This window comes from Manduca sexta, chromosome 18 (genome assembly GCF_014839805.1).
Source record: "Manduca sexta isolate Smith_Timp_Sample1 chromosome 18, JHU_Msex_v1.0, whole genome shotgun sequence".
NCBI lineage: Eukaryota > Metazoa > Arthropoda > Insecta > Lepidoptera > Sphingidae > Manduca > Manduca sexta.
In genome coordinates, this window is record NC_051132.1 from 7,253,176 (window position 1) to 7,272,659 (window position 19,484).

Sequence of the window (19,484 nt, forward strand, 5' to 3'; positions counted from 1 at the left end):
CGATTATCCGCTATTTGCTACATCTTCATGTCGTACAAATGCGGGTGAACGTGCGCCCCTTCATAGATTAGTTAAAATTTATAATAACCATTTTACTACCATATATATATTCGCTAACAGAAATATAGTATTTAAAAAACAAATTGTAGATGCATTAATGATGCTCCAAAACACGTAAAGCAAATATATTGTATTGTAATCTCACTGTACCTATAGTAATTACATTAAGTATTTTAAGTAACGTTGTGGAGTGTACAGTATCTTAATTTTGTAAAAAAAAAAAATATTTTAATTGTCATCTATTTGTTTGTTTTCCAAATAAATAAAATAAAAAAATAAAATAAAATTGTCATTAAAGTAGGTTCATTAAAAATACACAAGTAGATCTAACCATAAACGATGCCTAGTGTGTAATGAATCAACCGAAGAGTAAGCTTAATTCAATATCGTCGGTTTTGGAAGCAAGGTATAAGTTACATGATTTCTGCACGGAAAAATGGGCCATGAGAGTAGTACCGTGGAGAACGCTACCTATGTATTATAAATCTCTCCTCATATACATTTTTAATGAACATGAAACAAACATACAAAACCTTTTTTGCCGCATATTTATTCATTATAATAAGCATTAGTGTTTTTTAAGGATTATTATTATTAAAAATCGCTATAAGCTATTCGCTAGCTTATTACTAACAATATTTGGTCTAGTTTTTATTGCAGATCCAATGCAGCAGACGGGCCGTCTCCTCGGGCTGGCAGGACGGGCTCACACATGAGCGCGCGCTACGCCGCTACCTGGGTGGGCCCGCGTGATCACCCTGCCCAAATTAATCCATATTGATGTTGTATCATGTTATACTCCACGAGGATGGATGACATCAGATCTGTGATGAGCAGAATTCGGACCATAAGGTGCAATAACTTTTTTACTTGAATAATTAAATAATATATAAAAGATATCGTAATTGCATTACTTTATTGCATTAGGCTTTTATTATACCTCTATTTATTTGTGTAGAAATATTTAAATATTATAACGATTTAAATAACGCACGTCATGTAAGTAGGTACATTAATATAATATTTATACTTTATGAATACCCCGTAGGAATTACAATTTTACTTATATTAGGGATAGTACACAATATAATCTCAAAATTTTTGAGTGCACTGCTTTTAAAAGTTGCCACACCATGCATTGAAATGGTAGCAGTAACAATTATTATTAGATAAACTAAGCCAGGAAAAGTAACTTATAGTTACTTAGATTAACAAAATAACTGAATGTGTAATGATATTATTGAGTTCAAATTATAATATAAATAAGGACAATAAACTAAATGCAAGTAATGTCTTTGCTCCCTTAAACACGTTGTTAGTTCTTATTTTGAATTTAAGATACAATGGTAAATTTACCTACAGTAGGTATAAATAAAATAGATGGAGAAAGTATGTACGCAGTGGTTTTAGATTCTAGCGGCCTGATTCAATTTTATAAACATTTTCCACCAGTAATACCTCATGTAATTAATAAATAATACTTAAATATAAAGTATAGTATAATATATATTTACGTAAAATAGAGTCGCGTCCATTAAGAAAATAAGTAAAATAAATGCTTTATGAAATATTTTTTTAAAAGATCTCGATATTAAATAAAGTGAGAGCTGTTTTTAAAATTGTCGTTTTATAAAAATAAACAATAAAATTATAGTAGGATTTAAGTAAATACTTACTGCTACTTTATGAGTATAGAGCCACAAAACAAAAATTTAAGCCCGACTTCTGAAAAGATGTTTTTAGCCACAGAGAACTGCGCGTGCGGCTCTGTCTACTGTTTGGGGACAATATTGTAAATAAAACATAAAGCAGGAAAACTGAAAGAATTGGCGTTTAGGTACGGCATATGGATAAATATAAAGATAGATTGGTTTCTAAGTAAGTTCATTTCAAAGTATGTTTTTATAGGATAATTGCTATATATAGTGACTATTAGATATGTAAACAGTGAAAATAAAACGAGTTCGACTAATTAATCATCCAATTTAACTATCTAAACAGTATCGAACCGCATAAACGGTCCTCACCGCAATAACAAAGCTACCGAGTGGCTATGTTCACTTGATACCCGGTGACAGGCGACTTTCCCGCGCACAATATGTTATGTTTTTTTTTAACGAGGCCGAGGGGTTGGATACAAACAGCCAATTACAGGGGCGGGGTGCACACTTAGCAAGATAGCCAGTCACCATCGATAAAGCATTAAAGACTCATCTTCTCCGCAAAATGGTTAATTAAAATATAAATAAAATTTTTACATATTTTTTTTTTAATTCGACTGCTACTTACAATGGCGCATGCCTCGTTATGTATAATTCAATTAGTGAACAATGTGAAAATGTGAATTGTGATGTGTTATTAAATGTTTTTATAGTGTTATTCTACTTGGATAATCTACCTTTTTATATTTTTTGGATTTATTTATTAAGGTTAGTATGTTGGATTTTGATTCCAAATAATATTTAAGTTCCGCGCATGTAGGTAATTTAATTATTGTTGACAAAAGGTTCAAAGTTGCCGTAACTATAGATTTTTTGTAATAATTATATTTAAGTAAATACCTAGTTGATATCAAATCTATTTTACACTTCTAGAATGAATTGGAATAGTAATGAGATTTCACACAGACACAGACACAGGTCGGGCTTAAATTTTCGCCGAAACGTTAAACTCATTATCAACATTATAGTCGCTTATATATATTCATATTATGTTTGTCTCTATTTTAATTATAAATAGTCATAATTACTTAACACAATTGGTAAATTTGAGTGTAACGGGCGCAATTAGCTAGTAGGGTTACATATAAAATAGAATTGCACATTTCAATATTTAAAATACACAAATAATATCAACTTTTTTAATTTAGTGGGAAGTTGAAAAACTATTTGTTAATTTTCCCTACAGCCATCATCAATAGGTACATTAGTTAACATAACTATATACATAGGTAGAACCCTACTACAACGCCAGAGTAATATTTTCTAAACGAGTCCCTCTATGTATGCGTGTTCGCTTGAATATTATCGCATATACTAGATACTAAAATTATGTAACATATTAAACATAGCTCTAAAAGAATATTTTATACCAAATTCCTTTTAGATATAAATTATTTGCTAAACTTTCCGTAAGCGACTTCTAACCTAGACTGTATAATACAAATATAAAAATGTAGCTCGAGCCTAAATCGTGAAAATAATTGTCTATCTACATTAGCAGGTTATATTTAATGGAAAACCGAAAATTTTACACTGAGTCCACTACTATATTACAGCCATTGTAAGAGACCCTCCCCCTTTTTTTTTACATTTAAACATGTACGTTATGACAGTTAATATAAGGTAATGGGATGCTTGATGGTTCACCTAATCTTATTTTTTTCATAAAGTCCTTTCGTGATAAAATATAAAGAAAATATTACAAAATGTTTAATAATAAAAGGATAAAAACAATATCGTCATGTATTTTACATTATAACCCAAAAAAAGATTTCAAAAATATGGCTGGTGGTCCATCTTAGGGATATAGACCGTAAAACCGTTAAACATAGACCGTAAAATTATATTAATATGTATGTATAATAGTATGTATGCTAGGTATCGACATGTTAGTATTTATTTATTTTTATATCGTATTGTCAGACGGATATTATATTTCCGAAATATTAAAAAAGTAAACAAAATATTTAAAAACTTGGTCGTAACTTTTAATAATAGTATTCAAAATAAAAATTGTATAGAAACAGATATTACTCTTTGAATTACAAAATGTCAGATATAGCATAATGTATGGATTTGGCAACAATATAAAAATAAAGTGGATGAGTATTCAGTCATTGATTTTTTGTTTGTTTGGAAAACTTGTGGTGGATCATTTTTGGAAAATTTCACCTTAGTTCAGTAAAATATTGTGAAATAATAAGTATAAGTAAAAAACAATAAAACATACCTACTAATAATTATTCAATATTGAACAAACAAGACAGTTGCAATAGTGTAAACAATGCATACTTTAATTTCTTATAATTAAAAAAGTTTACTTTATGAAAATAACAACTTAACAACTCTGTCACGGTGCACTACAGAATAAATGTCAGATATGTATATTCAAAATTGCAGTTTGGCCCAGTCGCAAATGCAATTTCGTTTCTGTTTGCAGATGTATTACAAGCCCGCATAATTTAAAATTGTTTCGTAAAGTTTTAGAAGGACTTATGAAAACTGGGCTTACACTTACTTATTTATACTGGCTAAGATCTGAGTATTTCTTGTTTATTGCGGTTATTTGTTTAAAAAATGTGATAGAAGTAGTAATAGTATTTTCCTGCTACTCAAGTTTATGTATACACATAGCTTTAAAAAATGTGGTTATCTAAGCGATTTAGTTACAGTCAATTTGAATTATATTTTCGGGAAAGTCGATTCATAGATTTATTGAACTATTTGATAATTCAAGCTTAAGCTCTCTTTAAGAGCTCTTTAAGGCTGAGAACAATCTCAGCTGAGTCGGCGTTGTTACATAAACAAAAGTCAGGTGTCAAAATCCGCAACATATTATAACTTAAAAACATCATTTGAGGTGATGTTAATAGCGGCTATTTCAAGATGCCAACGTTAGTGATTATGAGATATCACACATGAGAGCTAAATTTAATTTATTAATACAACCCTAAGTAATATAATAATAAGGGATCACAAAAACCATTAAAATATTAAAGTACATAATGTATAAGGTAAATATTTTCTTACCAATTGTTAGTAGACAGACAAGATGAAAGTAACAATAACTAAAATATTCCTTCAACAAAAAGTTTGAATTGAATCGGTTTTGATGAAAAACATATGTAGTGGTATATTACAAGACATTAGCTTCCTGTTTACCCTTATACTTACGAGGTCTTACTTCTAATAGGTCTTCTAGAACTTTAAGAAGGAAGGACAATGCCAATGGGTAAATGAGTACGGAAATTATACCAAGAATTAAAGATCGGACTATAGTATAAATACGTATAATTAAATTTTTACTTATGACTTCAATTCTCTAGATGTACAAGTGTTGTTCTACGTTAAGTCTATTACGATTATTTTAAAATATTTGGAATAACAAAAACGATATTTTTCCAACATGAAGCTTTCTTAAAAATCTTAATGTGTAGGTCAATCTTATTTAAGTTGAGACTTATGTTAGTTATCAAATAATAAGTTTCTGATAGAGGCATAGGTATGAATACCTCTAGAATTTAGTCAAATTATAATCAACGTAATTACGTTTCTGAGTGATGCTGCATCTATTTAGCACTAATAAACAACTTAGACACAGGTGGAAACGGTGTTGAAAAGTGTTTTAAATATTTTTTACTATAAAAATTATTAATTCCCTTTCCTAACTTGTTATTAAACAACGAAACATTTTAAAGAAAATTATTACATGTATATTTTATTCGTCTATTAAACGGTTTTCGCTTGTTTCTACGTAATAATAAATTTTAATATCTTAATTTTATATTCTTAGTAATAATGTTCTTTAATAAAACTCATCAAATATAAAAACTATCTTGCACAGTACAAAGACCGTACAAATCATAGACCTAATTTTTATGTCACTTGAAAAGATTTAACAATGCCTATTAAATCAATTAATGTGTCGCTTAAAAACACTTGCACATTCTTCAACATTCTTCTTGAAAGCCTGCCACCAAAATACAAAATATAAAATAAACACTTACCAATTTCATTTACGACTTGGCCCCGTTATTAATCAATGATTCGTATTATGATTTCTTATATTTACGCGAATGTTAGACATTGAAATTAAACTAATTTACCGCGATAGAATCCGGAAAATTAGTTTAATTTCAATGATTCGTATTTTCATCAGCTACCTCACTTAAATTCATCTTGAAATGAAAATAAACCACTCGAGTGATCTACAATACCGCCATTGTGAAATTTATATATTTCTCGCGGTCACTAGTAGGTGTTAATAATTATAGACAATCTATTGGTTCATTTAGATTTTAAATAGGATTGGTCGGCCTAAAGTCGGACTGGTCGTTTTTTATTATGACTCTTTTCTGACATCGACGCAAGGCTTAGCTTTAATTAATATTTATATTATTCCTCAAAATGAAAATTTTTAGTTAAACAGAACTAATTTATTATATCGAAATCTATTCCATTGGTTAAACATCGAAATATATATTATATAATCAAAGCAGAAATAGTTAAGCAATGAAAAAAAACTGTTTCAATATATTTTTATTATAACGTTAGCCCGGAAACTATATTATTCATGATAATTAGTCTAATAATAATTTATAGAGATTTTATCGCAGTTTTTTATATTATAATTTTCTACAAATATTATATTCTATAATTGTTAATTAAAGAGTATAATCCTCACGCAATCAGAATGAGATGTGACCTGACACCGCTCAGTAGCGACGGGAAACTTACGATGCCCGAGAGATTCAAATTATATTCATATAATAAGTTTTTGTGTGCTTATGCATAGGTCATAACTATGTGAAACAGATAAAAATCTGCTAATATCAACGAAATTACAATTAACAAGAAAATTTAATTCATGAATTTAAATTCCGGACTTAATGATCGTTATATCGCCCGGGAAAAGATTTCAACTAATTCGCCTTTCACGCGAACTATAACTGTTGCTTTCGTCGCGTAGTACGTATAGTAGTTACTATCAAAAGTGCAACCATTTATTTAACTTGCCTATCTTATGTTTGTCTCATGATCTAATAATTATGGCACAGAATAAGAAAACAATACCTGTATAATAAATTTATTGGGTAAAATATTACTCAGAACTTGTACATACTCATAGAGAATTAAATACTCAGATTGATCTACACAATACAACATAGGTAATGATTAAATTGGTTGATTAGTTTGATTTTATGAGAAACTTATAACCAATCGCATCGCTACATTCTGGAAGCGAACACCGCGAAGTCAATTTTAAATGCTCAGCTCTTCATGAAATATCACATATTTTGTACCACATTCGGATACTCATTAGCAAAACATTCATCGCATTATAGCAATGCTGCGCGACTACAAGCGTCGGAAACACTGAGGGGCAGCATCCGAGATGGGATCCTCCCATGCGCTATGAAGATGCGCGGCCACGAGAGGCGGGGCCATGGAATGCTACGTACCCAACAACCCGCAGTACGGCGGGGGCGAGTGCTGCCAGGGCGGCTGCCACGGGCTGTGCTGCGACCCGCTGCAGTGCTCCTGCCTGGTCAGGGACTTTCCCGAACAGTGCTGTCAGGTATTAAACAGTAAAGACTTTACGGTGATTGTGATATTTGTGCTGTGAGCAGCTGCTGCTCCAGTAAAATCAGATCGTTGTGAGCTAGGTAGGTACCAAATCTCACATTATTGCATGATTGTACTGAGGACCGCATTGGTGTGGGCTAGTAAAGGTTAATGACATCAGAGTTCATGTTAGAAGTCAAATAAGTGCTGATATTTAGGTGCTACTCATTTTGCCCCATATTTGTTATAATAGCAATTGAACTATGAACAAAAGCATGAGCTTTTTTCTTTTGGTACATGGTTTTGTTATAAAAAAGCTTTGCAGTCATATCTTTCTCTCTACGTTAGACCTATTACCGCAAATTCGTTATAGATTTGACTTCATATCTTTTTGGACCTATATTTTTGAGCAAAATAGAATTTGACCGGCATTTAATGAAAATTTGAAGTCGACACACTTACATAACAAGTCATTTTAAAAACTGAAAATTGGACGTCTTTAGTTTTAGTACATAAGTATGCTATGAAGCAACACGCTCTTTATACTTTTTAGGGACAAGCGGAGGTAATATCCTATCTGCATTACGCCACCTATATTAGATATATTTTAGTAGTAGCTGAACCTATAGCAATTTCAATAACCACTAAAATAAGAGTTTGTAAATACAAATCACACTAAACTGAACTTTAATTCTAGCAGCAAGAAGCCGAGACCTGCTGTCCGGAAAATGGCTCGGAGCTGAACGCTCTAAGCGACGGAATCGCGCCGTGCGATGTGCTAGGCGAAGTAGGCGCTGGCGACGGCTGGCCCACGGAAGACATGGGCTCGTTCTCATTGCCGTCGCTCGAGCTTGACCCGCTGCCTTCGCTGTTCCCATTCTCACCTTGCCCGGGATATAAGTAAGTCTTTTCAATAAATAGGCATGTAGGTCGGAAAATACTAAATGTATTTAGGTGATAACTGCCAATATTAATACGACTAATATTATTTAACTCTTTGGTTAGAAATCATAAATCGAGTGTGAAGTTATAATTTTTCAATTTTTTAAGAATTAAGTTTATACAAGTGCTACTTACACATTTCAGTAAAATAGACATCAACGGGTGCCTAGCTTTTTGAAATAATACTCGACTTTAAAAATCTGTCTAATTATAAATCTTACTAACATTGATAGGAAATAAGTATTAATATTCAATTTAGTGCTTGTTTATTAACCTCACGGATTATTACTTTAAACTTAGTGTTGGACACGGTTTTGACCGCGTGAAAAGATTTTTCCGGGATAAAAGGTCCACTATGTACATTTCGAAAAGAAAAGTAGCTTACATCCTTTCTGAAGTTCAAGCATACTTCGAATTTCATCAAAATCAGTTCAACGGATTAATCGTGAGAGATAACATGTGGGTAGAGAGTTACTTTGACATTTATAATATTATGATATTAGTATGGATCCATCGCATAGAATAGATCTCCAGAATGAACTTAATAGATATCGCAAAGAAAAGATCATTCTGCTGAAAGAGCCAAAGCGACTGTATGGGCATTAACTCTCTAATATGCCAAAGAACATAGAGCACATTTTGCCCCTAGAAACTGGTACTGATTTGAATGTTTTTATACAAACTGTCTGGATCTAAGAGAACGAATAATGTTGCTTTATGGTTAGCTATGCATAAGAATTTGACCGGTGACGGTGCAAAAGAATGATGACGTCAGGATTAATACTGAGCTGCAGAGTAGCAGCCAGTGGTGAAGCGTCCATACAACCCGATTCTTACCGGCTTCACTTTTAGGTTTATTTACGTAATTCTTTTTGTTTACTGTTAAATTGTTTGCGATATGTTAACTAAGGCATTTTCTCTTCTGCCTTGGGTTACCTTTTGAATAGTTTGACCCTTCGCCACTGGTAGCAGCACTAGTATATAATATATTTTAAGTTTAGAGTATTGTTGTAGACATCTGGTGTTGAAAAAACCGGCATAATTATATTGACTGGTTCTAACTACTCAAACTGAACGACACTCTAGTCGGCATTATGTAGTGTCATGCATATATAAAATAACATTTTCGTCTATAACTCGAATGGGCTGGCTTGACTTAAGGGCTACAGTTTCGCTGTAACCGCCATGATTTGCAGTTTTGCTTTAATAATATAGTTTTGTGCCTGGTATTGTTTTGAAATATATCAGTATGCAGTGTAGCAGCAGTTAGTTTATCATTTGTTGTAAAATAAAATATAACCGGATTAGAAAAATAAAATACTTTGCCATGTTGTAATAAACATTGTAGTAAGTAAATGTACGGACAATGTTAACTTTAAAATTAAAAAGCAAAAGTGGCGCCCCCAAATCAGGATTTTTTTTCCTATGATTTTATTTTACATTGTTTATCTATTCCTTTATTTATTAGCTAAATTTTGGGTATTCAGAATAGATATGCTTGTGGTAATATATTACTGTACAGGATATATTTATGAATTTTCTCACTGATGGAATAAAAGAGTTTTGGAATATAATATAATGTTTTCAAAATAATACGACAAAACCTGTACTCGCGGCGCGGACGGACGCGGCGCCGCGCCACGCGTTATCCGACGGATTTTCACATGAATGAAAACCACATCATGCTATACTGTACTTTGTATACCCGTTCGTACAGTTCCGTAATTTCAACAGGAACAACGCAGGAGAATGTCGTGAGCGGGGAGGGGGTGAGGCGGCGGACGTCCTCCTTTCCCTCAAGCACGCCGTCGTCCACGGCGATTGCTCCTCCGACAATGTACACCCGCAGGTACTCTCCCTTTCATACCCACACACAAACTGTTAGGCCAAAAAGGGACGACTAAACTTTTCTATTGTCTCTCTATCTCTTTTCAACACTAAGCTTTTCGTACATTGATCCCTCTCTAACGATCCAGGGGTGCGCGTTGATTTACGAAGGAAATCTGTGAAAAGCTGGGACCCTATATTGGGTTTCTGTTTGAAATTATTGTAATTAATATCGAATCGGTATATGGCTTCTTTATTGTTAGATACATCTCATTTGACGGATTTTATTCTGATGGGTATTGTAAATATAAGTAATTTTCTTTTCATACGTAAATACCCATAAACAGTTTACTAGTAAGAATTTATGTAAAATGTGATATTTCAATTAGTTTTAAAATTAAATCTTGTACAAATGTTGTAACTTATAACTATGCCAGCTTATAATTATATATATGTAGCTTCTCGGCCTTTTTGCTAAGATCACAGTGTAGTAAAATGTGGTATATAAAATTATAATACTCGAAGTAGTAGTATTTTTTTTAGAAGAATAAAGAGCTTACCTAAAATAATAGTGGGTACTGTAAGGAATTTTTATTAACATTCAATTCATTTAGAGGGTATAACAATATTTTAAAAGCTAACCATAGAAACATGAAGTTCTGATATTTTAAACTATTTATTTCTAAAAACGGAAACGCTTGAATAAAATAGCTAGCAATGTCGAGTTTCCATTTAGTAAGAATTTTATTTGTAGAAATGGTTTAACTTTAACCAATGTCTATTATTATTGCTATGGCATCTCTTTTGTAAAGATGATAGTTAAATAGTATAAATGTGTATGGAATTTGGTAAATCATTTCTGCAATTTAAGGGTATACAGTATAAATTCCAAGTGCCGGCGGCTGAAGGTGGCCATTAGAGTTCGAGTTGTAAACCCGCGTCACCTTAAAGAAGTCATTCTTTGAAAAAAAAAATGTTTTACACTACTAATGAGTCGAGGGCCCTTGATTGCATAATGCCATGTTGGTTACATTAGGTAAAGAGTTCTTGAGTTCTTTGTAAGCACTTTTAATTTATCAAAATATTATTGTGATTTATAAATTCGCATAAATAATTGGCAAAATATTAATTTGAACAATATGATGTTATCGATTTGTTTATTAAAGATAAATCAATAATTAAACACCTGTACAATTGTTTTATAATGTTTTTCTATTGTATAAATGGGTAGCAAGTAGAGTTATAAAACGGAATGCTCACGTTTTTTCAATATTCTCAATACCCACAATAAGAGACAATTATTTTTTTCCATAGTATAGGTAAATAGTATCTGTGCGAAGTATACCTGTATTTCTTAAATAAAGTGTACCTAAGAATCCTGGGTAGCGGATTTTTTATAGGAATATATGTGGCGATATTAAATGGAGTTACATACTATGTAGTGTTCAAAAGCTTGCGGGATTAAAGCCAATAGGCTTTAATAATAACTATTTACTCATTTTAAACGATTGAAATTAAAGTATAAATATTGAATACTTTTAGAAAACGAAATCTTCATACACGTACAAAACTTGTATTGGTTTTACGCCGTATGGATTTTAGTCTTATTTTTTTACTACGGTAATATTCTTTATGGATCTGTTTGAATGTTATTAAAATAATCAGGAAAATCAAAAAGTAAATGTTTAAACAACGGATACATACTTATAAAATATTTTTGTTTCGAATTGACACATATAGCTTCTTATAGACAGTATAATTAACTAGGTGTTGCTCGCGGCTTTGCTCACGTGAAAAGCTTTTCCCGTGACAAGTCCCAGTCAAGCTTTCCGATAGCATCATCTATATAAACAAATATATTAATATTTTCCTACACGTTACTGGGATAAATAGCCTTTAACTTAAATCCGTTTAACTGTTTCTGCGTTTATTTCCAACAAATATGCATTTTTTTTACAAACTTTCGCATTTATAAGATTAAATATGAAATAAAATTAAATTGGACAGACATTGATTTACATTTTGTATTTTAGTTCCATAACAATAAGGTTTAAATTTACTTATCGGTATGATGGTAGGTGATGGTGAACAGTGGGAGCGGGTATCCGTACTACGAGCACTACGGCACCGCGCCGCTCTTCCCCACCATGAGCGTCAACGTGTCCATGAACATGACCATGCATGGCTGTCCGCCAGATCAGCTGTGTTCTCAGGTACTTAAAAAAGGCCCCAATTATTGATGTTCTTGACGATGAATAGAGTGTAGATCTAGCCGTTTGGCACTGCTCTTTTGTTACACTCATAATCATCGTAACATAAACCTGTAAATTTAAGAACTTCGTCAAAGGCCAATATGCCATATTCTTCCCTAATAAAAAAGTAACACTAATATTATTCAAATACTCGAAACGTAGAGAAAAAATATTATTCCCAAGAATAAGTTAAATAAAACTTATACTTATGAAGTTGTGCGTAGACATATCGCCTAGAAAGTATCCGATTGAAATTTTAATTTCAGATATTGTTTTCTGAAATTGTTTCTTTCTCCAGGTACAATGGAATCAGAATGCGTCATCGCCGTCAGTGAATGTAGTATATCCTCAATCACAAAACGTCATAAGTCCAACTTCATATCCTTCAGCGACTTACTCTTTCACAGCTGACTTTAGGACGCCCAACCAATCAGATCCCCTGATAACTGCCACTTCCACATTCAAACCACTACTCCAGAGCCCTCCGAAACCAAATCCAAACTACATATTCCAGCAAAAACCGAACTTTAGCAATCAAAAGTCAGTAGCAATGAAAAGGCCGAAGATGTGTGTGCAAGAGAGTCAGAAGGAACAGAATATAGGCGGCGGATATCTACTGAACCATCAGGGACAGATGCATCCTCAAGAGTATGGGTACACGACGTGTGTCAATGCGTCTGGGAAAGTTCAGGTAAGTTATTATTTGTAGAATACGGCATTCTCTCCCAGTCAACCTTATGGTGGTGCGGAAATAGTTGGAGGCATGTGTAAATTTATAATAAACGTAATAATACAACAAATATATGTAATAATTATAAAAAAGTAATGAATTTAATATATTACTTTATATTAAGCAATTTAAACATGCACAACAATATTAAAAAGGTTTCTAAATTATTTCCACCCATTAGAAGAATAAACTTACATCTGGAAAATGTTAACTTTTCTTTAGAGCCTCTATATGTTTTGCGTGCAGATATTTGCTTGTAGCTTGGATAATGCGCTCTTCAGTCATTTCTTTTTTGCGATATTAGGAGAAGCCATTTTATTTGTTATTATTATTTATTTTTAAAAATACGCCTATAATCATATTACGTGTCGTATGTGCACATGAAACGTTATTTTACCGAAGAAAGTCGTTCCATAGATGTTATACAAGCACATGGGTCATTATTTGACGGAAATGTTTAATCTGCATCTGCATACGAAACAATGTAGTACGGAATGCTAGGGTTAAGATTATATTTTATGTGACATTCGTGTAAGAAATACGTAAAAATTGAATACTAACTATATTGTTATATCATGAGTAATTAAACTTAATTCTTATTTTAAAGTACATTTACAATAACTTGTATAAAAATGGTTTGTATGATTAAATCTGTTGTTTTCATCATGAATAGGTAAATGTTAATGAAATAAATAAAATTATATACTTTCTTACCATATTGATCGCCGATATCAAAGAACTTGACTATAACCATTACGTAAAAATAACGTTACTTGTGATGAAGTGAAATAGGGCGCGCTATTAAGAGAGGAAATGTGAAGGGCTTTTTAAAAAAACACAAATTACTGTTCCGACGGAAAAATGGCAGCGTGGCGACGAATTTGTATTAAGATTAATTTAAACTAAGGGACTCGGCTAGTGTTCGGGCTTATAGTAAAAGTGATTATACTGACAGATGATCGCGTCGAAGTCAGCAATAATACATACATCCAAGGGATGTAACAGCTCGAACAAACGCGTCTCGGGCCTTATTGTCTATGCCTTACATTATTTTAATAGTACGGAACAAGGACGTAACGCACCGCGTTGCGTTTAACACAATAGAAATTCGTGCATATAGGATATCATTCAAGGCTTATCTTACAAAAATAATGTAACACGGCCCTGTGTGTTGTTAACACCGCCATAGAAGAAAAGGCCCCAGATCAAAACGGAAAATAAGTCGTTATGATATTGCGCGACATTATTGTAGGTACTTTATGCAGACGAAACATTATTGGATTGCTGAAACTCAAAAAACACACGTATAAAAATATATTATCGATTGATAGATTACGTTAATTAGGAAACAAGAAAATAAGCTAAGTCATTTTTGATATATGTTATAATAAATAAATATTCTTCGAATGGGACGATTTAGATGTCATCATTTGAGAGTTTTTTTTTATTATGTATGCATAATTCCAAAAACTATAAGTAATTTAAGTTAACATTTAAATTTATTGTTTCTATACGTTAGGTCGGTGCACTTAGTGGTTGTTCAGAAGACGACGAACAAAAACCAAATCTATGCCGTATATGCGGGAAGACGTACGCACGTCCCAGCACACTCAAGACCCACCTCCGAACCCACTCCGGGGAAAGACCGTACCGCTGCGGAGATTGCAACAAAAGCTTTTCTCAAGCGGCCAACCTTACGGCGCATGTTCGGACTCATACAGGACAGAAGCCTTTTAGGTAATTATAAAGATGTTTTAGTGATTTCATCTAGTAAAAGTGACCACACCGGGAGTGTTCGCCTGTAGTGTAATAATGTATAATTCAATTGAGAATTATATATAATGGTACTGCCTCGGCTACGACTCTACATGCGGACTGTTTTGTCCGGTTTTTTCTCATTCTCTGGTATAATGTTAACAATGGCACCGAGTTATGTCAAAATGTAAATCCCTCCTAGGCGAATTTCGGCCATGGCGGCGAGTCTCAATTGTGATCAAGAGGGTTGCGGGAAATATTTGTGTTTAACATTAATAATTTATTTTTTCATAATTTGTGGGTTGATAGATTTAGGCATAACCGGACCCCTTTGTTGATAGTTCTATCATTACAAACAAAGATATTAAACAGTACAGTTAGTTACATTTGTGTTTTACTGTTTCACGATAGATCGAGTAACCATCGCATGAGCGTAAAATTATTGTATGACAATCTTCCCAATGTCTGCTGTATATTATCTTAGAATTCTCTGATTACAAATTTAGCATTGTAATGATCGATTTTCCACTCATTAAAGTAAAGCTGGAATTTGAGTGACATTACAGAAGGATGCTCCTGGCAAGGGAGCTTTAACGGACTGTGAATACGCGATGAATATTTATGGGGAGGTAATTATTTTTCTACAAGCGTCATTAGATTGATTTTTTTTTGTTACAGGTGTCCAATTTGCGATAGAAGATTTAGTCAAAGTTCTAGTGTGACGACACACATGAGGACGCATTCTGGTGAAAGACCTTATCAGTGAGTATGTTTGGCTAAACTAAGAGTTTTTGAGATTTGTTTTAATACTAGAACATATTATATTAAATTAATGGAAGGCAAAAACTTTTAAAAAATTAGTTTATTTTATTATGTTATCTTACAGATATCTATAACCAAAAAAATATAGGACGAAATTAAGGCAATAAATAAGCCAAAGATGATCCACCGCAGATAGCATAATGTGTTACTGAAATACAAACTCTACATATAAAAATGCGTTCAATTATTTATTACGAACTTCTACTAAAGATTCTCATCTTATTGATTATAAAAATTGTTTTAACGTGATTTTTAGTAAATTATATAGGTATATGATCTAGTTATCGTAAGTTAGGTGTTGCTCGCGGTTTCGCCCGCATGAAAAGCCTTTCCCGTTACGTAAATCCTTCAAACTCTTTAGCTATTCATAGCACTATCTATCTGTACGAGGTCAACACCACCAATTTATTATCAGATAATAATTTCCATTATTTCCCATGGTAGCAAATTAGCGGGTAAAAAGCCTATGTGTTAAACCAAGACATGGTCCATTCGTGTGCCAAATTTTATCCAAATCCGTTCATTTGATGCTGCGTTTACTTACAAATATCCAAACATTTTTACAAACTATCCCAACATGAGATTTAAACCTAATATCACGAATATAGGTATTATTATTCGTCGTGATTTAATATTAATTATTGGCATAAGGTTTTACGACACGCATCAACAAGATTTGTGTTGCAATGAGATATTTCATTACTTTTACTTCGAACAGATGCAGATCTTGCAAAAAGGCTTTCTCGGATAGTTCGACGTTGACAAAACATCTCCGGATACATTCCGGGGAAAAACCATACCAATGCAAACTGTGCTTACTAAGGTTTGTATCGTGGGTCACATTGTATTCTATATTTGTCTATTTATTTGCTTTTATTATTGCGAAAATCATAATATAAATAAATAAAAATACGAAGACTGCCTCGGTGGCGTAGTTGTACTGCATGCGCGGTACGGCAGCGCTCTGAGGTCCTGGGTTCGATTCCCGGATCAGGCAAAGTGATATTTGGGTTTTTCATCAGACCGGGATCTGGAATTTGTGCCCGACATGGTGATAGGCTCGCCTCCTATCATACCATGAGACGGAACACATTTGGCGAAAAGTGGGTGCCCTGGATGCGCCTCTACATATCCCTTCGGGAATTAATGCGTGGTGCGTGTGTTCCGAAATGCGCAGTAGTATTCTACACTCCATATTATTTCCTTTTCGTAATGTTTTTAACTTTAATATATCCAAAGGTTCATTAACGGGCCTTTTATGTAAAACCGCACAACAACTTTACGTAATGCGCGAACAAACTGACAATAAACTACTATTTTAACTTTTTTTTTCAATAGGTTCTCTCAATCGGGGAACTTGAACCGACACATGCGGGTGCATGGCAACATGTCGGGCGGCATGCTCGGCTGACATTTGCAAAGATGCGGCATATCCGCCGTATACTCCTAGAAGAGAAGAGTCGATGGAGGAAAATGAATGGAATTCTAAAGCATGACGTGCTAAGGATTTCATGAGCTGATGATCTTCAGGAATACAATGTGACTAGCATAAGATATAAATTACACAACGCATATCCCTAGGTACTATAAAATCAAAATGTAATTTGTAATGAAATTTGAGATAAAAGTAAATGAGAAGTAAGTAAATGTCGTAAATTGTATACAAAAAATATCGATAAAATTGTGCAGTTTGGTAGTCACAGAGTTTGTATTAAATGTAGAATGTTAAATCGTAAATCGAATGCGAAGAAATCGAAAGAAGATGAAGTCTTGTAGGTATAATTTCCTTTGCTAGGTATTTCGGAGTTTACGACGCTTTTTTGCCATACTGGTAAATCAGATCAAAGATCAAATACCCATGTGATTAAAAATAATGTACATACGGACTTTGTAAATAAATAAGTAATGTTATTATCTATAAGAATAGAATTTGTTAATGTAGGCTCAAATATGGTCAGTGTTTAAAAAGCTAATGTAGGATAGGAAAAACCATTTCAGTATTTAATGTAACCATCTAGTCATTACTCGAAGTAAAAACATTATTTTAAGTAAGAAAAATGAGCACACGCAAAGATAAAAAAATTGTAGTTTAAAATATACCTACTATCACTAATTATATCAGTATTACAAAATATTACTCTCGATATCTCATTTGCAATGTTATATAATAAAGACTAAAAAATAAAAACAAAACAGCATTTACTTATTACATATCCTTTCGTAAAATACATGCCTCGTTGCCAAAACTGTAGGCATTGGTACCTGAGTATTATTTAATGCATATACGTTTTTATCGCGTTGAAGTCTTAGATTTGTTTCCCGGGCCGGACAAAGAGGTATTAAGTTTTTCTGCTCAGTATCGGCTCTAAATGTGCGATCGTCCCATTAAATGGCAACAAGCTCACGCTTTTTTTATACAGTACGGCAAAGTGCCCCCACTGCACCTGACGGTAAGTGAAGTGAGGTCCGATTGAATGTCAAATGACTGGAAATATTTACCCCTCGGCAGTCGACAATTGTGCCGGCCTATTGGAACCGGATGAACACGGGCTGTTCCCGAAACGCGACACACATGGGCCACTATGGGAGGTTTTAACGCCTTGTGTACGGTGATATAAACTATATTCTACCACCAGTAAACGCTCCATCACGTAGGACTTACCATAGCTTCTTAGCGAAATGTTGGTGTGTTACTCGTCTATTGTTTACTCGTATCTTCTATTTCATAAAAGAGAAAAGGTGTGATGCTATTTATGTTATAATAATTATTAAATTACATTTTTTACACATTTCTACCGACTATGATACCAACGATGTAAAGCCACGTTTTAGGCATACAATAAGTACCTACCTGCTTATTTGTCCACAGTTCGAATGGGCTGACTTGATCGAGGTGCCCCAATGTCTCACAAAAAAACAACATGTAGGTACTTAGTTGTTTTTCGGTAATCACCCAGTGCAAAAATAATTATAGGAGCGCGGTAAGGCCGCCTGTGCCATTATTACCAGCATAGGCACTATAAAATAAATAAAAAAATTGCGTAAATATCTACTGGCTATTGTTGAATGTTTTTGTATCACCTCATCCTATTTTAAGTTTTTTCTGCGTAACAACTTTTTCGTATTTATTTCCTAATAAGTTTATATTAAACTACATATATTTCATTTTATGATATTACGTCGTTATCTAAGGTGATTATCTACTTTCGTAAGTGCTGCAGCGCATTTCTAACCTCTCGAGGCCCGACATACAAATTTTGTCCAATTTAATTAGATATTATTTATTTTCCGTATTATTCCGACTTTTTAAGCTTTCTTTTAAATTAAAACTATGTTTTAGCATATTATTTAATATTCATTGTCTTGAGGGATTATAATTTATAAACTATCTAAAGATGTATTAAAACATTTGAATATTGCCGCCTTTTTTAGTGATACCAAGTTAGACTACCTAAAAATTACGATAAACTCTTAAAAATCAGATACGTTGTGAAATTATTTTCATAAAGACAGCATAATGAATTTTCCATGATTTAATTTGTTTTTTAAAAATATATAAACGCAGATTTTTTATTTTATATCGAAAAAAATGTTTTTGTTATATTTATTTTCAGAACGCATCTACACGAAACAAAAGTCTTTTATTGGATCAAGGACTCTCCTTCCCAAGAATTGATAGTAATAAATCACAACAAAAAATTCAATGAATTTTTTATAACAAAAATAATTGAAATGCTTACACAAAAATATACTAATATATTACTTAACTCATTCTTGTAATTATATTACATTACGATTACACAAAGCAAC

General features: G+C 32.9%; 1 protein-coding gene across 1 annotated transcript; it reads left to right on the forward strand.

The window, feature by feature from the left end:
• The first annotated feature begins 2,256 nt into the window (after nt 1–2,256).
• Nucleotides 2,257–17,727, forward strand: LOC115451652 (protein glass). The gene is made up of 10 exons (XM_037440140.1): nt 2,257–2,489; nt 7,127–7,359; nt 8,044–8,246; nt 10,023–10,137; nt 12,194–12,328; nt 12,666–13,058; nt 14,617–14,834; nt 15,531–15,614; nt 16,393–16,497; nt 17,013–17,727. The coding sequence occupies exons 2-10, from the start codon at nt 7,228–7,230 to the stop codon at nt 17,083–17,085; spliced, it is 1,458 nt and encodes a 485-aa protein (XP_037296037.1). The 5' UTR covers nt 2,257–2,489; nt 7,127–7,227; the 3' UTR covers nt 17,086–17,727.
• The last annotated feature ends 1,757 nt before the right edge of the window (nt 17,728–19,484 follow it).